The sequence below is a fragment of the Microcebus murinus genome, chromosome X, assembly GCF_040939455.1.
Source record: "Microcebus murinus isolate Inina chromosome X, M.murinus_Inina_mat1.0, whole genome shotgun sequence".
Classification (NCBI taxonomy): Eukaryota; Metazoa; Chordata; class Mammalia; order Primates; family Cheirogaleidae; genus Microcebus; species Microcebus murinus.
In genome coordinates, this window is record NC_134136.1 from 112,569,256 (window position 1) to 112,594,697 (window position 25,442).

At 38.6% G+C, this 25,442-nt stretch overlaps 2 protein-coding genes across 5 annotated transcripts in view; both read right to left on the reverse strand.

Moving 5' to 3' along the window:
* Nucleotides 1-11,579: 11,579 nt before the first annotated feature.
* LOC142865897 (bcl-2-like protein 1) lies at nucleotides 11,580-12,405 on the reverse strand. 2 transcript variants are annotated; one of them, XM_075999425.1, is made up of 2 exons: nucleotides 11,907-12,405; nucleotides 11,580-11,729 (listed from the first exon to the last, which is right to left on the reverse strand). In XM_075999425.1, exons 1-2 carry the CDS (start codon nucleotides 12,279-12,281, stop codon nucleotides 11,580-11,582), a joined length of 525 nt encoding a protein of 174 aa, XP_075855540.1. In that variant the 5' UTR covers nucleotides 12,282-12,405. The 2 variants fall into 2 exon arrangements, with proteins under 2 accessions (XP_075855540.1, XP_075855539.1); XM_075999424.1 differs by having other exon boundaries at nucleotides 11,580-12,405.
* Nucleotides 12,406-21,393: 8,988 nt separating this feature from the next.
* Nucleotides 21,394-25,442, reverse strand: part of RPGR (retinitis pigmentosa GTPase regulator) — a 50,602-nt gene continuing 46,553 nt past the window's right edge. The window contains exons 17-18 of one of the 3 annotated variants that reach the window (XM_075999672.1): nucleotides 25,212-25,303; nucleotides 21,394-22,041 (exon numbers count right to left, since the gene is read on the reverse strand). In XM_075999672.1, the coding sequence (XP_075855787.1) occupies nucleotides 21,835-22,041; nucleotides 25,212-25,303 (299 nt within the window). In that variant the 3' untranslated portion in view covers nucleotides 21,394-21,834. The remainder of the gene's footprint in view (nucleotides 22,042-25,211; nucleotides 25,304-25,442) is intronic. The other 2 variants (XM_012736677.3, XM_075999673.1) reach the window with 2 other exon arrangements.

Genomic DNA, 25,442 nt, shown 5'->3' on the forward strand with positions numbered 1-25,442 from the left:
GTAGAAAGAGAGATTAAAAAGGGGTATAACCAAACATTTGGGGATAATGGATATGTCCGTTATATTGTATATGGTGATGGTATATACATATGTCAAAATTGTCCAATTGTACACTTTAAATACTGTTTATGGTATTTCAATTTTACCTCAATAAAGCTATTTTTCTAAAATAGAGTAAAAATCAGATTAAGGGTGTGGCCCTCAATAAAATTTCTCACTGCAAATTACTCAGGGAAAAATGTGATTACGATTATGACCTTGTCTGTTCTCTTCTAGATTCTCTCATTATTAAATTAAGAGAGAAAGAGAAATATATGGGATTTACAAAACAGCAAAAAATATGCCAAATCTGTTAACTATGGTCCCAAAACAGCTATGGGTGTGGCTGCTACATGGAATTGACTACGATCATATTTCAAGACATATAATACGTTTTTTATTAAGTTTATTTTTTTAAGTGTAAAATTCAGTGGTTTTAGTATAGTCACAAAGTTGTATAACCAATTCCACTATCTAATTCCGGAATGGTTTCATCACCCCTCAAAGAAACACCATACCAATTAGCAGTCACTTCCCATTCCTCACTCCTTTTAGCCCCTAGGAACCACTAATCTATTTTCTGTCTTTATGAATTTGCCTGTTCTGGATATTTCATAGAAGTGGCCAAATGGAAGCAAAGTAATACTTGGTGAACAGAAGTGTGGACTATGATACAGACATTTACTGATCATCAAATATCCGTGTGTATCCTGACATTTCTAAGTACCCTTTACAGACAAATGGGGTCGTGTGACTGAAGGGCTTGAAGAAGTAACATTTGTAATTTTTGAGCCAAAGCATTTTAGAGTCCTTTAGATTCTTTTTCTCCCTGTCTCAGCAAACATGAAACTCAAGTGTTAAAATGTCAGTGTCTCCATTGGCCTGTATTGCTGAGTGACTATTGATTCACATTGCACTTATATCCTGAGCTTGAAACAAACTTTTGTTGTGTTAAGCCACTTGCTGGGAGATTTATCTGTTGTCATACTATTAACTGGTTTGTCCACTAGGGTTCAATTAGGAAAGCAGAACCACTGTAAGTGACATGGAATTTGGAATTTATGATAAGGATTGATCTTATGTAATTGTGGGAGCTGGTGAGGAACCATATAGAAAGCTTTTGTCTCTGCATATGGTAATGAACCTGAAGTCACTGTAGGGCCAGAAGTCAGAAAGAAAAGTTCGATGTGACATGGTAGAGAGCAAGGCCAAAGTAGGACCCACAAGGACAAACTGGAAGCCATCCCCTACTCACGATCACCAGTTTCAATGATGTGGGTGACCTGCAAGAGTTGATGCCTTTAGTCATGAAGCCACATATTCATCTGTCACAGAATTTAAAGTAGCTGAAGGAGGTCAGGAAGGAAGTGAAGGATCTGTAGGCCCAGCTATTTACTGTTCCACGTCAAAAAAGTGAGCATTGCCTAGCACCTTATCCTGACCTTCAGAGAATAATGGCTACTACCTCAGTTTACCTTCTAAATTTTCATGTGGCCAATCATAAAAAAGAACTACACAGGGAAGGAAATTCTGGGAAACATAGTTCCGGGTTACTAGGTTGACATACGAAGCCATTCCATATAGCTTAACTTAATATAGATTCTAATAGAGATGGCAATGTGACATCCAGAGTGGACTTACCAACAGAACATGAGTAACACAACAAAGTAAAACAACAAAGGATCAAAATGAAGACAATTATCTTAGCCACACCTGCCTAAGGATGTTCATCAATTCTTAATAGAGAAAAAATAAGAAAATTAATGTAGGAAGTCAAATAATTACAGTGCTGTACACAATTTAAGGTGTAATGATTAAGAGCACAAGTTTTGTAAAGTCAGAAATCCATTTACAAGCTGCATGTCCTTCCACAGTTGTCTTCTCTGTGACTCATTTCTACATCTGAAAATGGGAATAATAAAACTTTTCCTATAGGAAAAGAAATTGTGAAGATTAAATGAGTTAATAAAGAGGAAGCACTTAGAACTGTGTTTGATGCCTAAGTGCTTATTAAATGTTAATATTATATTGTATATAACTATGCTTTAAATTTATAATAAAATATATACATTAATGACTCTCAGTAAATTTTTAGGTTGTCTTGACAAAGTTCCAGGTGAAATCCTTGCTCCATATGTTATGGCAAACAGATATCTAGAATGGGGGCCCTTGTCTGATGGTTGTAGGCAAGAGTCTAGTGTTTAGAATGGGAAAACCAAGTCTTCCATCTCTCTTGCTGAATGCTTCCCATTCAAGAAAGTGTCTGATATAATCTATACCCTCTTAACATGAATTACTATCATTTTTTATATATTTATATGTCATTGACATGAGACTTCTGACCTCAAAAAATGATATATTCACATTTTCTAAATAATCAGAAAGCAAAAGTTCTCTACTCAAAGAAAAAAAAAAAAGAAAAGGAAAGTCTCTTGTAAAATCTGTCCTGTGTGTTCAGTGAAGGCTTCTTCTTGGGTAAATAAAGCCAAGATATTCAAACAAGTGCAATTGTGGTTTATCAGACTCAACTGGATCTGAGGATAATTTTCACCAGAATGTCTGTGTGTGTGTGTTTGTGTGTGTGTGTGTGTGTGTGTGTGTGTGTGTAAGAGAGGCTATTATCAAATCAGAGTTTAGTAGATTTTTCACAGCCAATTTGGCTGATTTAATTTTGTTACTTTAAAACATTCAGTACCTTTTTGGGGGTAGGCTTGGGGAGCTGTGATTAGGCAACACCAAACTGGTTAAGGAAGTTTATGACAGAACTACCTCCTTTATGTAACCTAGGTATAATCTGGCCTTTCCAAATTCTCTTACCAAAAAGAAAAGAGATTTTCAATGACATGCAAAAATAAATAAATAAATAAGAGTTGCATCTCTTAAAATTCATGTCTGTGTTCTTGCCAAGGTCTCTAGCATAGTGGGTGGGGCTCTTCTCTAACACCTGATGGTCATGGATGATTCCATGCCATGGCTCACCAAAGAGTTGAATCAGCCCCTTTGTCTTTAGGGGACCCATAAGGAAAAAAGTTACTCATGTTCCCCCCATCTCTGGTCATGCTGTTCAACTTAAACCAGATCGATGTGTATTTTTTTTTAAACTGAAGGATTGTTGTGGCAAAGATTTCTGTTTAATAATAGAACTCTGATTTTTAGCTAGGCATATTGCTTCTAAGAAGAAAGGGCTACATTTTCTGGCCTCCCTTGTTGTAGAAATGTGATCAAGTTCTGGCCAATGGGATTTGATGGAAGTACTGTATGTAGCTTTTGGGAAAGCTGTTTAAAGGAGCTGACTTGGTGTGGGTTTTTGTTTCTTTCCATTCTCTTTCCTACCTAGAATAAAGATATAACAGCTGGAACTCCAGCATCCACTTTGGGATATGGGAATGAGCTTAAGGACAGAAGAAGCCACATGGTGAGAATGGCTGAGCAAAAGCGGGGATGATCCTAGATCCCTGATGATTTAGTGAAGTTGTCATTCCAACTGTAGACTATATACCTGTGAGCTTGTTTTAGAGAATAAACCATTGTGCTTTTGGCCACTGTATTTAGGTCTCTATTACTAGTAGCTGACTGCAATTTTTGATACAATCAGGAAGTCCTAGAAGGTTATTAGGAACATGTTCCTTTGCCAGGAAGGTATCCCCTGTGGACCCTCCTTCAGCTCCAAATCTACCTTTTCTACCTGAGGTTGGTGGCAATTTCCCAAATTCAGATGGTGGCTGAATCCTCCCCTTATGATTGCCTCATTTATTTCTACAGGAGGGATTTCACCCCCACGTTCCTTCAAGAATTAAGCTGTGTGTTTGATTTCAGCCAGTAGACCTGGACAGAGACCAGTTGCTGGCTCCAGTGTAATGCCAGTTTTATGAATGAGGATGATTCTGGATCATCCATTTCTAGTTTAGATAACTCATCACTGAAAACTACAAAGTTGAGGGCCCATTTAACTATGCCACTAACTGTGTCAGTTTAGGTTCTCTGGATAGCATATACCAATATGGAGTTAGATATACAAAAAATTTATTGGGAGTAACTCTTATGAAGGATAAATGGGAGAGGATGAAAACCCACAGATTTGCCAGATATAAGTGGTGGGCTTGGTTTGCAACAGATCGGGAGTATTCCAACTTTTCTTGCTCCCCAAGGCTGAAGTCCTGGTTCAAGGTAAATGGTGACTACAGCCAGGTATTCAATGGGGAGATTCTGGAAATCAGAGAATCATAGAAGTGCTGAGATAAGCTCCCCATATTTCCCTGGTGGATGGCCAAACTAAACACATGGGAGATATCCAAAAGATCCTGGTGAACCATCAAAGCCAAGGGAAACATGAGAACTGGCTGCAACTTTGAATACATTCTTTAACCACACACGGTTCAATCAGCAGAAGGTGGAATCCTTATGGTCTCAAACTGAACACAACCTCAGCAAATTAATTTGCTGACCACTAAACTAGTCAGACACAGGGGCAGTCTTTAGAAAGTTGGGCTGAAATATAAAAATAAGAATTAAAAATCTGAGCAGAGACATCAGAGGCTGCATACTGGGAGTGACGTGGGATGGCAAGGGTTGGGGGTGGGTAGAGACAGATTCTGCAGTTTAAGTTCAGACAAGTTATCAAACATCAAGCAAACAAAACAACCATAGAAAAAACCTTCAGAAAAAGAAAACAACCAAGAATTTTTACAATATATTCTATAAAATATTATCTGAAATGTCCAATTTTCAACCAATAAATTGCTAGACATGCAAAGAAACAGGAAAATGTAACCTAGGGGAACAAAGTAGTCAATAGAAACTGACTCTCAGTGGATCCATGTGTTCAATTTAGCAGAGAATGTCTTCAAAGCAGATTTTATAAATTTGTTTAAGGAATTAAAGGGAATTATACTTTATAAATTAAAGGAAAACATGTTAATAATGAGTTAACAAGCATGGAATCTTAATAAACAAAAAGAACCGAATGAAAATTCTAGAGTTGAAATGTACAATAACTGAAATGAAAAATGTAATAAAGCTATTTAAAATGTCAGCTTGGTCAGTTTATTTGAGCTCTATCTTTTTGGGAGCTGTAAAGGGTAAATTACTCAATCAATGACATACTGTTAGTCTCTGGAACAGAGATGATTTCTAAAACAGAGAGAAAATAATTATTTTCAAATATTATTTATGTTTCTGCTTTCTTTCTGAGAAATTTTGAGGTGGCTAATAGCTAATTGTCAAAACCTAAAAACAATTTGCCAACTCCATTGAACCTTAGACAAATACACGAAGAAAAACTTTTCCTGCAGTTGTTTTTGGGAGGTCAGATTTTTATCCTAAGATTATTATTAATAAATTATTTGTATTATTTTCAGATACGTGTTTCATGGTAGGTATCTGTTTTAAGGAAATACAAGTACTGTACTTGTATTATAAAACAAAGTTCCTCTAGCTTTTTCAGCTGTGCTGAAACCCAAATAGTTCAGAGGAAGGGTCTATGTTTCTCTGTGTTATTTGGGTTACCATTTCTTTCGACCTTGGCCATTCCAATCCATTCGAATCTTCTTTTTAATGTGTTCTACGGTGTATTAAATGTCTCATTTCTTTCAACTCCTCAATTTTCTCTTTTATGATTACTTCCCTTAGTATTGGATACAAGCCCTGTAGAAATTACTCTGCTATTTCTCCTTTTTAGAATGTACATTCTACATCATGGAGGAGTTTTAGAGAACAAATGATACATAGGCATGCAAATCATATACCCACTGTCTAGTTCACATCAATTTTTATCAGCTTACACATGAATTTTCTTACTCCTTTCCTCACTGTTTCCCCCACAAGCTATCTGAGTCCTGTGTCCTATATTTCAATCCTTGATGAAAGTAAACTTTGCTGGTTTTACAGTAAGAAATCCTGTCATTAAGGGAAGCCATAATCTATGATATAGTTCTGAACTGACTCCATGCTGAAGACTGGGGTCGAGTCTTTTGGAGTATTCTCTTCTGACTCCCGAAATCACTTAGTTGGATATATTTATGGCCAAAGTAATCCCTTTACTAATAATTGTGAAAAATGACCAAAATACCACCCATTTATGTTACTGTATCCAGATTCTCAAGAAGGAGGAGGCATAAAAACCCTTGCAAGTCACCCAATCTTGGAAACAAAACTTGCTTTCAAATAAATGCAAATGTAAACTTGGGGAACACATAGAAATGTATTGCCATTCCACTTATATGATGTTAAGGCACATCTAAGAAAATGAAGACAAATTCTTGCCTCAGTAAATCATAGACAATTTCTATTATTCTGTTTCCTCCTCTTCCCACTCCTTCCCACACATACTCATGACAAATGCTGCTGCTACCACAAGCCAAAGAATCATTTTGCTAGCACTTAAGTGGAGAGTGAGGAATGGAATAAAGGATATTCCATGTGTGCCTTTTTTCTTGGAGTACCTTTGTGATGCCCCACCGACCACATCCAATGCACTGTTTGTGCGAATATATATGTTACATATGTTATGGTTAGGGAGAATATTTATACATAGTGTAATAATGAATGCACAATGAGTGGATTTTTTTCAAGTCCACATTACTGTCAGTGTGAAAGGTGGAAAGGGAGAAGACACATCTATTTGTATCTTTACTGAATGCTCTGGAGAAAACAAGAGCTGGCAAATAAAACCTAGAGAACAAAAACCTTCACTGGGTTGCAAGGGAAACAATCGGGGATGACGTTAGCAAGTCCTTGTGATCAGAAGCAAGAATCAGGTGGAGGCCTCCAAAGCCCAAAAGATTTCAAAAACAGAGTTATAGCTATAGTATCAGACCTTGAATATATAGGAAGTCCAAATCCTGAGTGTTTGGAGGTCAAATACAGGAGGCTTTTTGGGAGTGAGAAGAGAAAGGGTCAAAAAGTCCTGCCAAGTTGTGTCATCTCATATGAAGCTAGAGTGTATTGGCAAAAGGAAAGTTCGGACTCCTCTTTCACATATTTTCTAGTATTCTTAGGACCATCCATGTAGTGAATTTTTATAATTTTATGTTTTCTCGGCATCATTTTGAACATAAGTTGGACTTTCTCATACCAGAATCAGGGCTTAGTCACCCTTGACACGGTCTCCAGTTCTCTGCCCATTCCCAGTTCCTCAAGGTGGTCGACCCAGGTATCTAGCTTAAACAACCTCCTCCTGGCGACCACCTCCCTATGGGACAGCAAGATACAACCTACCTGACCAGCCCCACAGATCTCCACGCCCCACACGGACTGCTCAGATATGCCACAGTGACCACCTCTCAGCCACGGTGTGCCTGCTTGCTGTAAACCCACCAGTCAGAGCTCCCCATGGGAAAGCTGCTTGGGAATGACCTGGACCCCAATAAAGGCGTTGCCCCACAGGTCCCTCATTCTCTCTCTTTCACTCCCCACTCGCTGGTTGAGCTTGTGTGTCCCGAGCGGCTCCCCTCTTCCTGTTGGCCCCGAGAGGCATGCTGCCCTCTTCTCTCTGGGACCTGTAAGTCATACACTGCTGCTGTTACGTCATGGCTTTTGTTGAGTTGCCTCCTCTGGGTGTCACCTGACCAACACACCCAAACCTGACTTTGTTCCCAGTCAGGGCTCTGCTGGAGAGTGGCCATCTTGGTAGAAATAGACTGGACACAGGTCAGACAAGAGCCACAAGGGCATCCATCTGTATAAACAAGTTTCCTGTGAGAGCGACCCCTGCTCATGGGTTGGACACTTAGGCGTTAAGCCATCCACCAGGCTAAAGAAATATCCTGTGTTCTTTTGAAAGGCCAACAAACATATGAAAAAAAATGCTCAACACCTCGAATCATCAGGGAAATGCAAATCAAAACCACAATGAGATACCACTTATTCCCAGTGAGAATGGCCTTTATCAAAAAGTCCCCAAACAATAAATGTTGGTGTGGATGCGGAGAGAGAGGAACACTCCTACACTGCTGGTGGGACTGCAAACTAGTGCAACCTCTGTGGAAAGCACCATGGAGATACCTTAAAGAGGTACAAGTAGATCTACCATCTGATCTAGCAATCCCATTACTGGGCATCTACCCAAAAGAACAAAAGACATTCTATAAAAAAGACATCTGTACTCGAATGTTTATGGCAGCACAATTCACAATTGCAAAGCTGTGGAAGCAACCCAAGTGCCCATTATCAATACATGAGTGGATCAGTAAAATGTATTTATATATATACCATCGAGTACTATTCAGCTATAAGAAACAATGGTGATATAGCACCTCCTGTATTTTCCTGGATAGAGCTGGAACCCATTCTACTAAATGAAGTATCCCAAGAATTGAAAAATAAGCACCACATGTACTCACCAGCAAATTGGTTTCACTGATCAACACCTAAGTGGACATATAGGAATAACATTGATTGGGCATTGGGCAGATGGGAGGGGGGAGGAGGGGATGGGTATATACATACATAATGAGTGTGATGCGCATCATATGGGGGATGGACACCCTTGAAGCTCTGACTCTGGGTGGGGGGCAGAAGGCAACACACGTAACCTAAGCATTTGTACCCCCATAATATGCTGAAATAATAAAAAAAGAAGTATCCCTTGAAAGGCACATTGTAAGCATTCATGACCAAATTCCCTGGAACCTTGTCAGGGCAGGGGTAAAATTTATAGTCACTCTCCAGAGAGAGATCTCAAGACCAAATTAGAGGAAAATCACAATATATTTATGCTTTAGAGGAAACTTGTCTATTTTATGCTGTTTGAATTATCTTTTGAAATGAATTTTAAATTATAAAAAGTATAAAATAAATATTCTATCCTCCGTCCCTAAGTTCATTGTGCAAGTACATGGATTTGCTCTTCATTGGCACAGAGTAAGTATATCCAATTGTGGCAGTTTCCTTGTTTTTCTGGGCTCATAATTAGCCTACATTTTCCAATTCCCTTGCAGTAAGTTGGGCCCATGTCATTGAATGCCAATGGAATGTGGGCAGAAGTCAAATTGCCACTTTCAGGCCTGGAGAATGCCAAGGCCCAAAGAAAATGCCAAAGCCACCAGATGATAGGCGCCAAGGTCCTTGAATGACTGTGTGGAGCAAAGCCATCCACTCACCCTTGGTGGATTATGACATGAACAAGAAATAAACATTTATTGGGTTTAACAACTCATATTTGGAATGTCTTTGTTATAGCAGTTAAACTACCTAGACTAATACAATCAGTATCTTTCAGAGACTATAATCTGGAAATTTCTGCTAATCATTACTAGAAGTTTACTTGTGAGAAATAACATTCTGAAGGTTTGTAGTAATTTTTAGTTTAGATCTGTTATTCTCCACTCTCAGTGTTGTATCAAAATTACCTAGGAAGCTATTTTAAAAGACATATACCCAAAAAGACTAGTCTCGACCTACTAAATCAAAACCAGGTAAGACATAGGCAGTTATATTTGAAAAACTTTCTTGTGTTATACATATACCCTTGGCTAAGAACCATTACCCTAAGAAAACCCAAATTTTATCTTTAGATCAAGCTATATTGTCAGACCTCATCATTTTGGGTCCATATAATTTATTTCACTACATTGGGTTATTTTAATGTATATATATATATATTTTTAAAGATATTTGTGAGGTTTTATCATAACATTTAGATGGAATTTAAGAGATACATTTTTTAATTGTTTCTATGTGCTAAAAATATCAAAACCTCTTCTGTATTAAAATCATTGCTCCTCTCATCTGAATTTTCAGATATTCTTTCTCCAATTAAGTGTTTTATTATAGATTTTTAGGAAAATGAAATAATTTTACCATCATTTGTTGAATACTAACTGGTTTATCAGCCAGTGGGAAACACAAAGATAACTTTTTTCAAGAAGGCACCGTTCTCTCAAAATGTACTTATTATTAACTATTCTGTGTAAACCAAAATGCAGTTCCATAACGGAGAATAACATGAAATAACAGTAAAAACAATTACAATAGAACATGAATGAAAAATTATCACAGTAGCCAGAAATACATTTTTGAAACAAGAAATTTGACATTGATTTCACTGATTATGGTTTTCCCCACATTCCAAAGTAGGTAGGGCCACTGGCACATACTTGTAAACTTTTTATTTTTTTCCCTGAGTCAACAATTTATTAGTGAACTGCACTTTCACCTTCACCCAGACTATTCCAAAGAGCTGGAACAAGTGGGGGGGGACACATGCCCCTCAGGAGCCAGGACCCCTGGACAGTTTCCACCCCCCACCCCAACCCCCACCAGGGCAGGTTTCCCTGACCAGGGCAGGGAGCAGCAGGCTGTCCAATCTCTGGCACCAGCTCTCCACATGCGTGCACACAGCAAGCCAGCGGCTCCTCACACATAAATACAGACATATTTAACAAAAATAGTATATCATCTTCACAAGGAAGAAAAACTAGTCTCACATATCTGTGTCAGAGCACCCAGGGTGACTGGGGCTGGGCCCAGACGCCCAGGGATGAGACTGGCTAAGGGTGCAGCAGAGGAGAGAGGGCTGAAGGGATCAGGCTAGATGGGGCTGGGGTACAAATCTGCCTGGTCAGGCAGGACTGGCCCCTGCAGTCTGCCCCACTCCCACCCTGTGAACCAGGCTTTTCTTTCTACCCTTCCTGCCCCAAGACCTGAGGGCACCCACAGCTGTCCCTATCTATAGCTCCTCTTCACCTCTGAGCTGAGGCCCCAGAACCTCTGGACTCCATGGGCAACAGCCCAAGGCAAAGATGCCACACACCAGCCGATCTTGCAGGAAGTGAGGCAGTTGAGGCCATCAACAGCTCTGGGGCACCATCTGTCTTGGGCATGGGAACCAGGGGGAGGGAAGGGACTACGGTGGTGCGAAAATGCAAGGACCACTCTAGCTTCAGCGTGGGATGGGGCTGGCCTCTAGCCAGAGGCCTCTGGAGGACATTCAGAAAGGAGTGGGGACTTTGGCCAGACCAGAGGTGTGGGGTCCTGGTCCTTGCTTCTTTATTCCAAGCAGCCTGAATCTGTAGTCACAAATGTCTCCTAAGTGGCTCTTGGGGATGGGGATGGAACGAAGAGGATTCTAGGTCAGGGGTAGGGGTGGGGAATGATCAATTCTGAGGCCACGGACATTGAAACAAAGGCAATCTAGTCTCTTGCTCAGGAAGAGGTTCCTAAAACTTGCCAGCTCCCTGGCAGAAAAACACTTCTGGGAGGCTAAATGGTAAGGGTTCCACCAATCAGGCAAGGCCATCCTGCCCCCAGCCACAAGCCCTCCAGTATCTGCCAGCCTCCATGGGGCAGATTTTGGGGACTTTGTGGATTTCAAGGCTGAGAGAACTGAGATGTGTGTGTGTGGGGGAAGGTGGCTCTCACCGAAGCGTGGTAAATTCTAGAAAACTAGTTGCAGGGGACCAGGTGTAGGCCCAAGCCAGTGATGGGTGAGTGGGCGAGCTTGGGCTGCACGTAGTAGTTCTCCTGGTGGCAATGTGGCTGGACGGAGGGATGTGGTGGGGCAGGGCAAGGGATGGGAGGGTGAGTGGATGGTCAGTGTCTCGTCATTTCCTATTGAAGAGCAAGCCCAGCAGAACCACACCAGCTACAGTCATACCCATCAGGAACCAGTGGTAGAAGCGTTCCTGGCCCTTCCGGCTCTCGGCTGCTGCATTGTTCCCGTAGAGTTCCACAAAAGTGTCCCAGCCGCCGTTCTCCTGGATCCAAGGCTCTAGGTGGTCATTCAGATAAGTGACCATCCAAGTTATGATCTGGCTCACCAAAACTTGCATTTCCTTGTCTATGCTTTCCACGCACAGGGCCCCGCCAAAGGAGAAAAAGGCCACAATGCGACCCCAGTTTACCCCATCCTGGAAGAGTGCGTCCACTACCTGTTCAAAGCTCTCATATGCTGTCTCTGGGGTGATCTGGAGCTGGGATGTCAGGTCATTGAATGTCCGCCGGTACCGCAGTTCAAACTCCTCACCCGTCTCCCTCAGTGCATGCTTCACTGCTGCCATGGGGACCTCCTCCCGGGCATCCAAACTGCTGCTGTGGCCAGTGGCTCCATTCGCCGCAGGGCTGTCCTCCAGGTGCAAGGATGGGTTGCCATTAATGGCCCTGGGGGTCTCCATCTCCGACTCAGTCCCTTCTGGGGCCTCAGTCTTGTTTTCTTCCACATTGCTAAACTGATTCAAGCTGTATCCTTTCTGGAAAAGCTTGTAGGAGAGACAGTCAACCACCAGCTCCCGGCTGCTCTGAGACATTTTTCTAACAGGGATGGGCTCAACCAGTCAATTGTCCAAAATGCCTGCTTACTCACTTAGTGATTCTCTTCTAAGGTCCAAAGCCAAGATAAGATTGTTCAAATCCGTCTCAGGCGACAGCAGGCAGGTGCAGCCCCCGGAAGATCTTTTGTATCATAGGTCTGGAGAGGAGGTGGTGGACGGGATGCCAGTAACTCAGCCGGCCTCGCGGCGCCTGGCAAATAAAGCAACCCCAGCGGTAGGGATCTTGCGACCCGGCAGGCTGGGAGCTCAGAAGGCGGCACAGGAATTGAGAAGCTCAGGAACTAGTCCCTTCGCTTGCTTCCTCCTCCTTAATATATATTTTGATTGTATTTTAAAATTAACATGTAGTAAAATTGATCGTTCTGTGTTCACAGTTTTATAGTTCTATGAATTTCACACATTTAAAGCTACATGCAATATCACAAAAATCAGGATACAGTTCTGTCACTCCAAAATACTACCTCATAGTATCCCTTTGAAGTGACAACCTCCTCCCACCCTTAACCCCTCACAACCAATAATCTGTTCTTCCGGCCAGGCACGGTGGCTCACGCCTGTAATCCTAGCACTCTGGGAGGCCGAGGTGGCCGGATTGCTCAAGGTCCGGAGTTTGAAACCAGCCTGAGCAAGAGCGAGACCTTATCTCTACTATAAATAAAAAAGAAATTAATTGGCCAACTAATATACATAGAAAAAAATTAGCCGGGCATGGTGGTACATGCCTGTAGTCCCAGCTACTCGGGTGGCTGAGGCAGTAGGATCGCTTGAGCCCAGGAGTTTGAGGTTGCTGTGAGCTAGGCTGACGCCACGGCACTCACTCTAGCCTGGGCAACAAAGTGAGACTCTGTCTCAAAAAAATAAATAAATAAATAAATAAATAATAATCTGTTGTTCCCCACCATTAACAGTTTTGTGTTTTTGAGAATGTCATAGAAATGAAATCATAAGAAGTTAAATCTGTTGAGACTGGATTCATTCACTCAGCAAAAACGCATTTGAGATCCATTCAAGTTGCTGCACATCTCAACAATTTACTTCTTTTTAATCATGTTGGTACAGCGCTCACTGGCCGCGAAACCTTGCCCACAGCCGGCACTCATAGTCGGCACGATGGTTTGTGCTGTGCATTGACGACAAATCCATTTTGCTCTTGTGTGATGAGGAAAGCTTGAAAGCACTGAAAGCTTGTTTTACTTTACAGGCAGCTTTGCTTGTAATGTAAATCAGAATAGATAACATATACATATATTTTTCATTACGTTATTTTTAAATGTTCACAATTTTATTTTGATAAATGAAAAATTAGAAAAGTCATATACCACGGCTGTCGGCTAAAGTCGTTGTGCGTGTTCATCTGTGGCTATCGACTATAGTCGACGCTGGTTCCGAAGTCCTAACACAGTTTGCTTTCTACTTATTATTGACAGATATTTGGGTTGTTTCCAGGTGTTGGAGATTGTGATTAGAGCTTCTACAAAACATTTGCGTAAAGTTTTGTGTGAATGTAAGTTTTCCTTTCTCTAGGGCAGGGTTTTTTAACTTCAGTATTATGAACACTTTGGAATGGAGAATTCTTTTATTTGGGGGGCTGTCCTATGCATTGTAGCATGTAGCATCCCCTGCCTTTACCCACTAAATTCCAGTAGCATTCTCCTCACCCCAGCCCCTGAGCTGTGACAACCAAAATCATCTCCAGATATTGTCAAATGTCTGCTGGGGTGAGAAGAGGGAAAATCTCCCCGCTTGAGGATTACTGCCTTAGGGGAATAGAAACATCTAATATTACTTTAGTGTGAGTCTACTAGTGACAAATATCACCTTTTGTCTTTATAAAAAATACTGATACATAATATTTGTTCATATTTATGACATATGATATTTTGTTACATGTTTAGAACGTGTAATGATCAAGTCAGGGTATTTAGGATATCTATTACCTTTATCATTTCTATGTGTTGGGAACATTTCAAGTTTTCTTTTCTAGCTATTTTGAAATATATGGTACATTGCTGTTAACTATACTATCAAACATTAGAAGTTATCTAACTGTATGTTTTCCCTCTCAACCAACCTTTCTTCATCCCACTCCCCCATACCCTTCCTAGCCTCAGGTAACCACCATTCTAATCTCTACCTGCATGCGATTCATTTTTTTAGCTGCCACATATGGGTGACAACATGTGTGATATTTGTCTTTCTGTGCCTGGCTAATTTCACTTAATGACCTTCAATTCCATCCATGTTGCTATAAATGACATGATTTCATTCTTTTTCATGGCCAAATAGTATTCTAGCATATATATACATATATTCTTTATCCATTCAACCACTGATGGATACTTAGGTTGATTACTTATCTTTGCTGTTGTGAATAGTGCTATAATAAGCATGGGCGTGCATGCAACACTTTGAAATATCACCTGTAGTCTTAAACTGTCTCTATTTCCCTACATTTCTGAAAGAAATTTTCTCTGGATATAGAATTCTAATTTGGCAGGTGTTTCCTTTTAGCACATTAAAAATCATTATGTTACCTTATGGCTTTCGTTGTTTCTGTTGAGAAGTCAGGCCTTAATAGTGTTCCTTTCAAGGTAATATGTCATTTTTCCTGACTGCTTTCAATATTGTTCTCTTAGTTGGTGCCATGGTCACCTCACAGAGGTGAAATGGATCCTACCCCCAAAAAGATTTACTTCTGATGTCAAGACTGATGATGTCACATACACACCCAGAAAATATGAAAAAGTTTATTACACATATAATAAAGCTTACTGGGGAAAGCAGGACAGGCATCCAAGCTGATCTCAAAATGGCTTGAGAAAATAGAGAAAGAAGACTGTCTTAGAAATTTTGTGTGGTTGGGGGTGGTGGTGGGCTGGGATAAAGGTTCCCATATGTTGACTGAGGCTTGCATGTTTTGAACTCCTAGCCGGTGCCCAGGGAAGGGAATGCCTGGGCTTTCTTATCAGCTTGCCCAGATGTGGGGAAGAAGGGGAAGAGGGAGGGGTAAATTTAAAAGTTGCCAACAAACATCAAAATGGAGTCATTGATTGTAATATACATATACATACCAGATGAAAATGGAAGCAAGTGGAACTATTTGGGAATTTAGCTTGACCTGGCTAGATAAGTTTTCCTGTTGCAGTTTTAGTGAATAAATTTAGGGTTAGGATAACATTTCTTGTTGTTCTTAATGATTAGTATTGTATAGTAACACTATACCAAAGTAATCTTCTGTCATAATTGTTCTTATCAAAAGTCTGTTAGTCTGATGTCCCCTAACTTTGTTGTAACTTCCTGCAACAGAAACATCCTACTTCACTGTATTCAATAGAGTTGCACTTCCTCTTTCCCCCAACTCCCCACATTCCCACAAAGGCTTAGTATGCATTAGTATGTAACATAAAAATTAAATTATCTTAGTAGAATGATCCCTTTCCTAGCTAATTCTTTAACTCTCATTTCCTGCTTAAAAATCTGAGATCAAATTAGGGAAGATTACAACTGAGATACATCCAGGGCCTAATTATTTCAACATGTTTTTCCTTGTAAACTGATTTCTCTTGCCAAAATAATGTACTTTGTTTAAAACTCCTTGTGGGCCAAATTTGGCCTGTGGTTATGGTTTGGCCCTTTCTAAGTTTATACACACACACACATGCATGCATGTGTGAATGATTTGTCCATATAAAGACCCAGATTTCCAGATTTTTAATTTTTTTGTTCCAAATTACTTTTTATATATTTTATTTCAAAATATTAAGGGGTTACAAATGTGTTTGATACATGGCAGAGTCAGGGCTATAAATGTACCCATCCCCCAAATAGTGTTCATTGTACCCGTTAGGTGGCAGTTGAGAGTCTGGCAAGCTGAGCCTAGTAATGGGAAATATAGCAATGATCAGCTAGAACAGAGTGGCAGCAGCTTACATATACTTACCTGTCTAGTCCCCCCAAATCATTTAATTATGTGACCCATGGTTTAAATGTATTTTGTGTTCAATTCAGCAAAATATTCCCCTCACTCCTGAGATGAAGATTTTTCAAACTTCTTGTCTTTTTTTTTTTTTTTTACTTATTGATTTCTTACTCTTACAAGGTAAAAGAGTAAAGTACATTTTCAAATTCTGTTTAGAAAGATACTCTAAGCTTTTTAATAACCTACTGTCATTCTTTAAACCATGTGCCCTGGCAAATGGACATTTTAAGGATAGAAATATTTTCAATTTTGGTTGCTTTACAAAATCAAAGTGGGCAGAAAAACTCTTAGTTGAAGTTCAGCATAATAAAGAAATCAATCTGGTTATGTCTAATAATAATTACTGTGTCTCATCCCTAATTCTATCGCCACTGGGTCTCCTGTGGGTAGAGGTCTGTGATAACCTCATTTCTGTTGCCAACCCTGATGATTATGAAACTAGTTGGCCATATTTTTCCCGTTTGGATGCTTCTGATGATGTTCTGTTGGAAGAGACAAGAGTCTCTCCTGCACATGGAAAGATTGTGTTTTCTAAAGATTTATAATAGCCTATGGGTAGTAGAATTGTACTGCAGTGAATCATATGGTAAATACTTTAAAGAACTGAGTTTAACCATATAGTATGTGTGTACAAATTTCTAAGAAACAAATCCTTGTCCAAACTCTACACCTGTAAATGTGATAATTTATTTGGTAACCACTTACCATTTAATATTTGCTCACTGTATTTGGGGATTTCAAAAAAAGATGCAACAATTCCTGCTTCACAATGTAACTGGTGATATGTTAAATGGAAGTTCAACATCACAAAGTGTCTCCACTGGAGACATATCATTAAAAATCCAGGATTTAGCAAGAGTCTCTACATTTTAAGAAAATAACAGTAAGAATTCAAGAGGTCGGGCGCAGTGGCTCACGCCTGCAATCCTAGCACTCTGGGAGGCCGAGGCGGGCAAATGCTTGAGGTCAGGAGTTCGAAACCAGCCTGAGCAAGAGCGAGACCCCATCTCTACTATAAGTGGAAAGAAATTAATATATATAGAAAAAATTAGCCGGGCATGGTGGTGCATGCCTGTAGTCCCAGCTACTCAGGAGGCTGAGGCAGTAGGATTAGAGTGCTTGAGTCCAGGAGTTTGAGGTTGCCGTGAGCTAGGCTGACGCCACGGCATTCACTCTAGCCTGGGCAACAAAGCGAGACTCTTGTCTCAAAAAAAAAAAAAAAAAAAAGAATTCAAGAGACTAGACACTATAAATATCTGAGAGTCTTTTTTTTTTTTTGTATGATGTGTAGCTCACAAACCTAAGCACTGGTGTGAGTTCAATTGTGTTCCCCCCCAAAAAGGTATGTTGAAGTTCTAACTCCCAGTAACTCAGAATGTGATCTTATTTGGAAATAGAGTCTTTACAGAGGTAATCAAGTTAAAGTGAGGTAATTAGGGTGGGTTTTAATCCATTATGACTGTTGCCCTTATAAAAAGGGAACGTTTTGTCACAGAGATAGGTATGCACAGAAAGAAGATGATGTGGAGACACACAGGGAGAATGCTGTGTGAAAGCAAAGGATTGGAGTGATGGATCTAAAAGCAAAGGAATGCCTGAGACTACCAGAAGTTAAAAGAGAGACCTACAACAGATCCCTGGTGTCTTCTGAGTGAGCATGGCCCTGCCAACTCCTTGATTTTGGACTTTTGACCTCCAGAACTGTGAAACAATATATATCTGTTGTTTTAAGTTAATCTATAGTACTTTGTTAAGGCAGCCCTGGGAAATGAATACAAGCACCTTTCCAAAATTGTACGTTTTCCTCTTCATACACAGAAGGGTCTTTGTGACTGTCAATTTTGCTTTTACCTATAATGATTTGACATGAATTTGCATGCTCTTTTATAAGACCTTAAAATTCCTATCATTGCTAACATTTAAAAAATGAAATCTATTTAATATTTGATCCATAGTATGTCTAAACAATGTCAATTACTCCCTAATGTTCAAGTCAACAGATTCTATTTTTCAGGTCCCATTAAGGTCAACAAGAAAGTCTAAAGCAACATCACAATAGGGAGGACAGAGAAATTAAGGAAAATATAACAAAGATGAATAGTTCAGGGATTAAAATAAATCATTTAACCTTTTGTAAAGCTATAAAGTTATCGGTAAATGCAACTCTTACTTTTGAAACTGGTATAAATTGATCATTACATTCAATCCTATCAGTAATCTTTTCTGTTTAGAGTTCTCAAATATGTTACCTTAGTTTTGTGTTTATATGTTTAAGTTTAGTGCCCACTACTCTTCTTTTCATCCAATTAGGAAACAGGCTTTTATTTTTTTTAATTATTTAAATTAATTAATTTTTAGACAGGGTCCAACTCTGTTGCCAGGCTGGAGTGCAGTGGTGCAATAATAGTTCATTGTAACCTGGAACCGCTGGGCTTGTCAAGCGATCCTCCTGCCTCAGCCTCCCTAGTAGCTAGGACTAGGCACGCAACCACTATGGTATGTAGAGATGGGGTCTTGCTATGTTGCCCAAGCTGGTCTTGAACTCTTGGCCTCAAGCGATCTTCCCACCTCAGCCTCCCATCAAGTGCTGGAATTACAGGTGTGGGCTACTGTACACAGCCCAGGAAATTGCCCTAATGTCTTGAAATGATAAACAGACTCATGCCCCATTTCCTTCATTTTACTCCCACATAACTGTGACTTTCTATTTTCTTAGCTTCTAGCATTACACCTAGCACATAGGAAGTACTCGGTATTTCTTCAGTGAAAAGCCAGATAGGAAACCAAATTTAGAAAAGAAATATAATTCAAGCATTCACAGTCTAAGGGCAAACAGCTGGTATGTTTTTATAATGGTTTTTAGAAAAGTATTTACTCTTACCATTAAAATTGACTCTTGGTGTTAATGATTCTTAACAAACTACCTTATTAAAAAGTATAAATTGCTTTGAGACCTGTGACACATTAGGGATACTTTATCAGTTTGATAAGGCTTGTCTCATGCACCTCTGTCAGTGTTTTCACTTAATACTATATTTGGAAATAAGCTGTTAGATCAAATGCTATTTGATTTTTTTGGTCTCTAAGCTGTCCCTTTATCCTTTTGAATGACCAGCCAAATAACTGGTATATATTAATAGCAAGTAGGTGCTAAGATGGTCCTAGGATCCCTGCTTCCTAGTATTTATGCCCTTGTGTTATCTCCTCACCTTACCCTGAGTGTGTGTGGGACCTGTGACTTGCTTCTAATCAACAGAATATGGCAAAGATGGGTGTAATTTTCGTGATTATTCTATGTTACCTAAAACTGTGACCGCTGTCTTGTTAGCAGATTTTATTGATGTTCCCTTGCTGGTTTTGATGAAGGAAGCCACCATATAGAGAGGCCCTTCCCCATAATACAACTGGTTTCACCATCACCAATAATAAATTACCATAAATTTAGTGAATTAAAACTACATACACTTATTATCTCATAGTTTTCATGGGTCAGGAGTCTAGGTACTATTCAACTGAGTCCTCTGCTCAGGGTCTTTTTTTTTTTTTTTTTTTTTTGAGACACGCTGTTGCTCTGTTACCAGGCTAGAGTGCATGCAGGGTGTCATCAGAGCTCGCTGCAACCTCAAACTCCTGGGCTCAAGTGATCCTCCTGCCTCAGCCTCTCAAGTAGTGGGGACTACAGGTGGGTACCACCACATCTAATCAAATTTTCTGTCTTTTTGTAGAGACAGGGTCTTACCTTGTTGGTCAGGCTTCTCTGCTCAGGGTCTTAAAACGCTGCAATCAAGTGTCAGCCAGGGCTAATCTGAGGACTTGTTTCCTCTTCCAGGCTCACTGGTTGTTGGCAGAATTTCATTTCTTGCAGTTGTAGGTCTGAGGCCCTCAGACCTACAACTAGAGGCTGTCCACCACTCCCTGGCACATGGCCCTTTCCATAAATACGGCAGTTGGCTTTTTCAAGGCCAATAGGAGGGCATCTCTGATGTTTTGAATCTCTCTGACTTCTATGTTAGACCTTCAGAGCGTCTTTGAAAGGGCTTGCCTGATTAGGTCAGGGCCACCTGGGATTATCTCCTTTTTGCTTAACTTAAAGCCAACTGATAAGTAATTTTAATTACATCTGCAAAATCTTTTACCTTTTCCACATAATGTAATCTAAGCAAGGAAGTGATGTGCCATCATATCCACTGGTCCCACCTACACTGAAGGGGAAGGGGTTATTCAGGGCACGTGACACAAGCAGGTGGAGACCTTGAGAGCCATCTTAGAATTCTACCTACCATAACTGGCATGTCTTAGGACCATTTGTGAGCTTAACTTCCATTTGGCTCCTATAGTTTATATTTTGATAAAGTATTTTTGCAATATTGTACTAGTACTATAGTTGCAATAGCCAAATTTTATTATATTTAGTTTTAATAAAATTAGAATTTGACTAAATATAGTATCTACACAAAAGACTGTTTTGTAAGATTTCAAAATCACATGTACTCTGGACTAACATTCCTACAACCCTTGTGCTTGAAATGTAAAAATAGAGTTTCTTTTTCTTTGTTTAAATGGGGCAGTAGTTATTGTGATTGAAGAATATTTTATTCACAAGCTAGAATGGGGAAAATGAAGGTAGTTTGCTTCATTAAATAAGTAGCACTTGTGAGCCTTAACTGTTGTGAGCAGTTTCCATCAGAGTAGACTTAGCAGTTTTATCCTTCATATTCCTTGTGGCAGAGCAGGGTGTGATTGAATCAACGTGGCTATGTCTGTCAATGCTGGAGACAGTTGAAGTAAGACAGTTGAGTAAGCCTGGCTGTGTTCGGTTCTCCTATGGTGGCGACCTGTGGCATAGTCAAACACTTCAGATCAAACTACATAATCTGCAATGTTTTCATGCCAAATCACCTCCCTAAAGAAAAGGAGTGGGAAGAAAAGAAACTTCGGCATTCAGTTTCTCCACAAAGATGTGCTGTTTACACAGCTGCTTTACTCGGGTAAATGCATTTTGCATACTTTGGTATTTTAAAAGTAGATTTTTTTGCCCCCATTTTGTCAATTCATAATTCCAAGTACCTCCACAAATTTTATTCAGACTCATCCATTATAACAGTGGAACCAAATAGATATAGTTTATTAAAATATGCTCATTATAAACAATTTTGCCTCAGTTTTGAAAAATTGCAAATACATTAAAAACTGTTACAGTGTCATGAGATTGCAAATATTGCCGTATGAAATTATAAAGAAGTAAAACTGTTTAGTGAAAACTATGAAATATCTTAATTAAATTTTCACATATAAAAATATATTTTATATTGCAACACTGAACAGTTAAGGCCACAACACTTGAAGAGTTTAAGATAAACATTTTCAAACTGCTTGTTAAAAATATTAGCATAAATAAATATCAAAACTGGTCATTCTGTTTAAACCAAATAAAACATAATAATTTGTATCTTTAAAAGACTATTATCAGAAACTTTCCTTCAGAAGTCATAACGTTTTTCAAGTATAAGTTAAAATATGCTTGGTGACCATGAAAACATAAATTTACATTTATAGTATTATACAAGATTTTGATCTTCTCTCCGTATGTGGTGGTGAATTAGCCTGACGATTTTGCCCCGTGTGGTTCTGGCTGGCATCTTTCTTATTGCTTTTCAAAGCTATTTGATCTCCTATTGGTTTTCTCTCTGGGAGTGGCTCATTAATAATCTGCACACTTTTCTGGCTTGCCCGTGACATTCTTTTGAAAATGAAAATCTAGAAAACACACACACACGAAACTCATTTCAGTAAGTGAAACATTCACTTAATAGTATTTGGGGGTATCATTTTTGACAAGTATGAACATGATTTCATAATATGAGGCACCATCAGTCTTTTTCTTTTACCAAAGTGCAGTCATGACTCTGCCCTAAAACAAGACCTTTCAGGGTTTAACTTTCAATACCATCAATATCTTGGTAATATATTATCTTTTTCTTCAAAGAACAAATTTAGTATTTCACTTTGTTGAGTTGTAAGAAGAAAAAAGATGAAAATAAAAATATTACTTATCATAACTTTTTTTCATATATCAATCTTTATTTTTATCTTCACCAAACTCTAAGATTTATAAACCACTAACTATACATGCATCTGTGAACCAAAGTTATGTATGTTATTGTGGCACAAACTGTTAATTGCCTACTCAATATCCATTGCCCCTTCTTCCTAGTTAATTTATCGTAACTTTTAAATGTAACCAGGATGTCTCATTTTCAGGCATGTCTCTGATTCTCAGTGTCTCAGTAGCTACAGCGAATTTCTATTGTAATATTCTGGAGGAGGAGGATGTACCTCTCCATTTCTGTAGATCAGAACTTCTGGCAAAATGTTAGTGCTGTCAAATGATGGCTGTGTGAGCCCTGTGGGTCTGAGTAGGTGGTCAGATACATGGGAGCTGCTTCTCAGGGGAGGCCAGGGCTGTGGATATGCTGAATACAGACAATAGCTGGGGAGATTAAAGTAGCCCCAATAACTAAGGGATTCCACGCAGGTGGAAAAAACAATATAAGAAAACAGACTGAGGAAGAGCAAAGTGTGAGAGGCAAGCAGAGAAAAAGCCAGCACTGAGGACCTAGGTTTGTAGGTGAAAAATCAGAAAAATGAGGTAGTTCACAAGTCAGGGGAGAAAAATATATCAAGAAGGGAGTGGCCAATAGGGCCACATGCAGGAAAAATCAAGTAAGATGATGACAAAAGTTTCATTTGATTTAGGTGCTTTGAAAATTTAGCCAGAGAGAAAATAGGATTCTTAAAGAGTGATAATACACATAATGGTTTTAACAAGATGAAAAAAACAAAAAACAGGAAACAAAATCCAGATGAAGACTTAGTTCTTTTAGAAATCAAAATGGTACTAATAGTAACAGTTTACCTCTACCTTCATAGAATGCAAAATGAGGGTAAACATTTGTACCCAAAAAGTCAAGAGTCTGGAAAAAGGGTCAATGGATTAAAATAAAAGAACTAAAAAAAAAAAAAAAAATGAAAGAGCTCTTTTTCATGGTATGATGAAGGAATATACAACTTGAAAAATTCTGCCACTATAAAATACCAAAAAATATTAAGTATAAAAAATATAATTTTATAATGTGTAGGTAATCTCACAAAAAATTAAGAGAAATCCCTATGTAACAAAAAATGAAGGAGCAGGAAGCCTTAGAGGTTAAGTACTGAAACAGCATTTGTTAATCTTATAACTTGAACCCTTACATTTTAACAGATTTGATTTCACAAAATATGAGAAATTGGAACTAAGACCCCTACATAATGTGAGGATCCCCTAAGGACTATGCTTAAGCCCACTTAAACATTTAGAGATAAAATAACATGCCTCTCTTCACCTGGTGTTTGAGTATAGAAGAAAAATGTTTTGCTAATGTGAATTTGGGATTCATATTTATACCAGTGTGGGTGGGCAACCCTTAACTGAGAAATTAACTTAAAGTGGTCCTTTAGTCACATCAGAGCTAATACAAATTCTCTATGAATGCACGCACTCTAATCTAGACTTTAAAGGATTTTGACAAAAAAGCCCCAGTTGAACATAAACTCACATCCAAATTTCAAAACACATATGGAAACAAATCACCATTAGCAAGTCAGCCAAGGTAACACACATATTTAGACTCCTAAGGATGTCTGACATTAGAATTATTAAATACAAAATGTAAAACAAGTATGCTTAAATTATTTAAAGGATTGGAATAACAAACATAAACACAAAACAAGATACTATTTTTAAAAGACCAAATTGTTTTGGAAAAGAACAAAAATAGAACTTCACTTAAGATATGAAAAATGTAATCATTGAAATTAAAACTCAATAGGTAGTAGGTTAAATAGCAGAGTAGCCTCAGCTGAAGAGAAACTAGCACATTGATGATAGCCCTGAAATTACCCAGAATACTATTTAGACATGAAAAATCTGAAGGTGATATTAAAAACATGGACAAAAGAATAAAAAGTTACTATCAGAGTTTAAAAATGGAGAGAGAAATATTCAAATATATAATAAATGAGAATTTAAAAAAATATGAATGACATAAACTCTCAGATTCAAGAGTCACAATAAATTCCAAGAAAGTTAAAACAAAAAAAAAATTCACACCTAAGCATTTCATAGTGAACTCAAACACATCAAAGACAAACAATCTAAAAAGCAGCCAGAGAGAAATGACAGGTTATATACAAAGTTATCAGCAATTATACTAAAGCAAAATTCTACACAGCAACAATGGGAGCAGATACTAAGAAAACATAACTGTCAAGCAGCCATACTGTCATTTAAGAACTATGGTCAAATAAAGATATTTTCAAGTGAACAGAAACTGAACGTGTTAACTGTCAATAGACATCTGACAGGAACTTCCAGAAGATTTCTTCAGGAGGAAGTATAAGGATTCCAGGAAGGATGTCTGAGATGTAAAAAGGAATGTGGTATAAAAATAACATATGATTTGTAAAGTTTAAAAAATTTAATACATTCAGTATAACAACTTATAAAATGGGAAGGAAGGGGTGATAAGTGAGAAAACTCTTCTAAGACCTTGGCATTATTTAGGAAAAAGTGGGAACACTGATTAGCTTTAGATTTTAGGTATGCATGATAAAAATTTCAAAAATTCAGCTGTATATGCCATTTACAAGAGATACACCAAAAACACAAATAAAAGGCTGAAATAAAGATCTACCATGCAAATACTAAGCAATGGAAAGCTAGTATATTAAAAATGTGAAACATCCCCTGAAATTCTGCACATGTTTATGGACCATAAAAAAATCATATTAAGAGAGTTAAATTATGTAGATCATCATATGAAAAATAGAAGGAGCAATTTAATACTTTGGTCTTAACACTAAAACAGAAAATTCATTTCACTTACCTTGTTTGATTTTTTCATTTCTTTACTTGGTGTTGATTCCTTGCCTTCTAGGATTTCTGAAAAACTGCTCTTTGCACGATCATGCATGTATCCTACAATTGGATCATTTAGAAATATTGGTTCTCATTAATGAGAAAAGGACAAGACCTGATGCTTTCACTGACACTCTATCAACCCTGAGTTGTAGGATAATATGAAAAGGGCTCACCACTGGAGTAGTGGACAATGTCT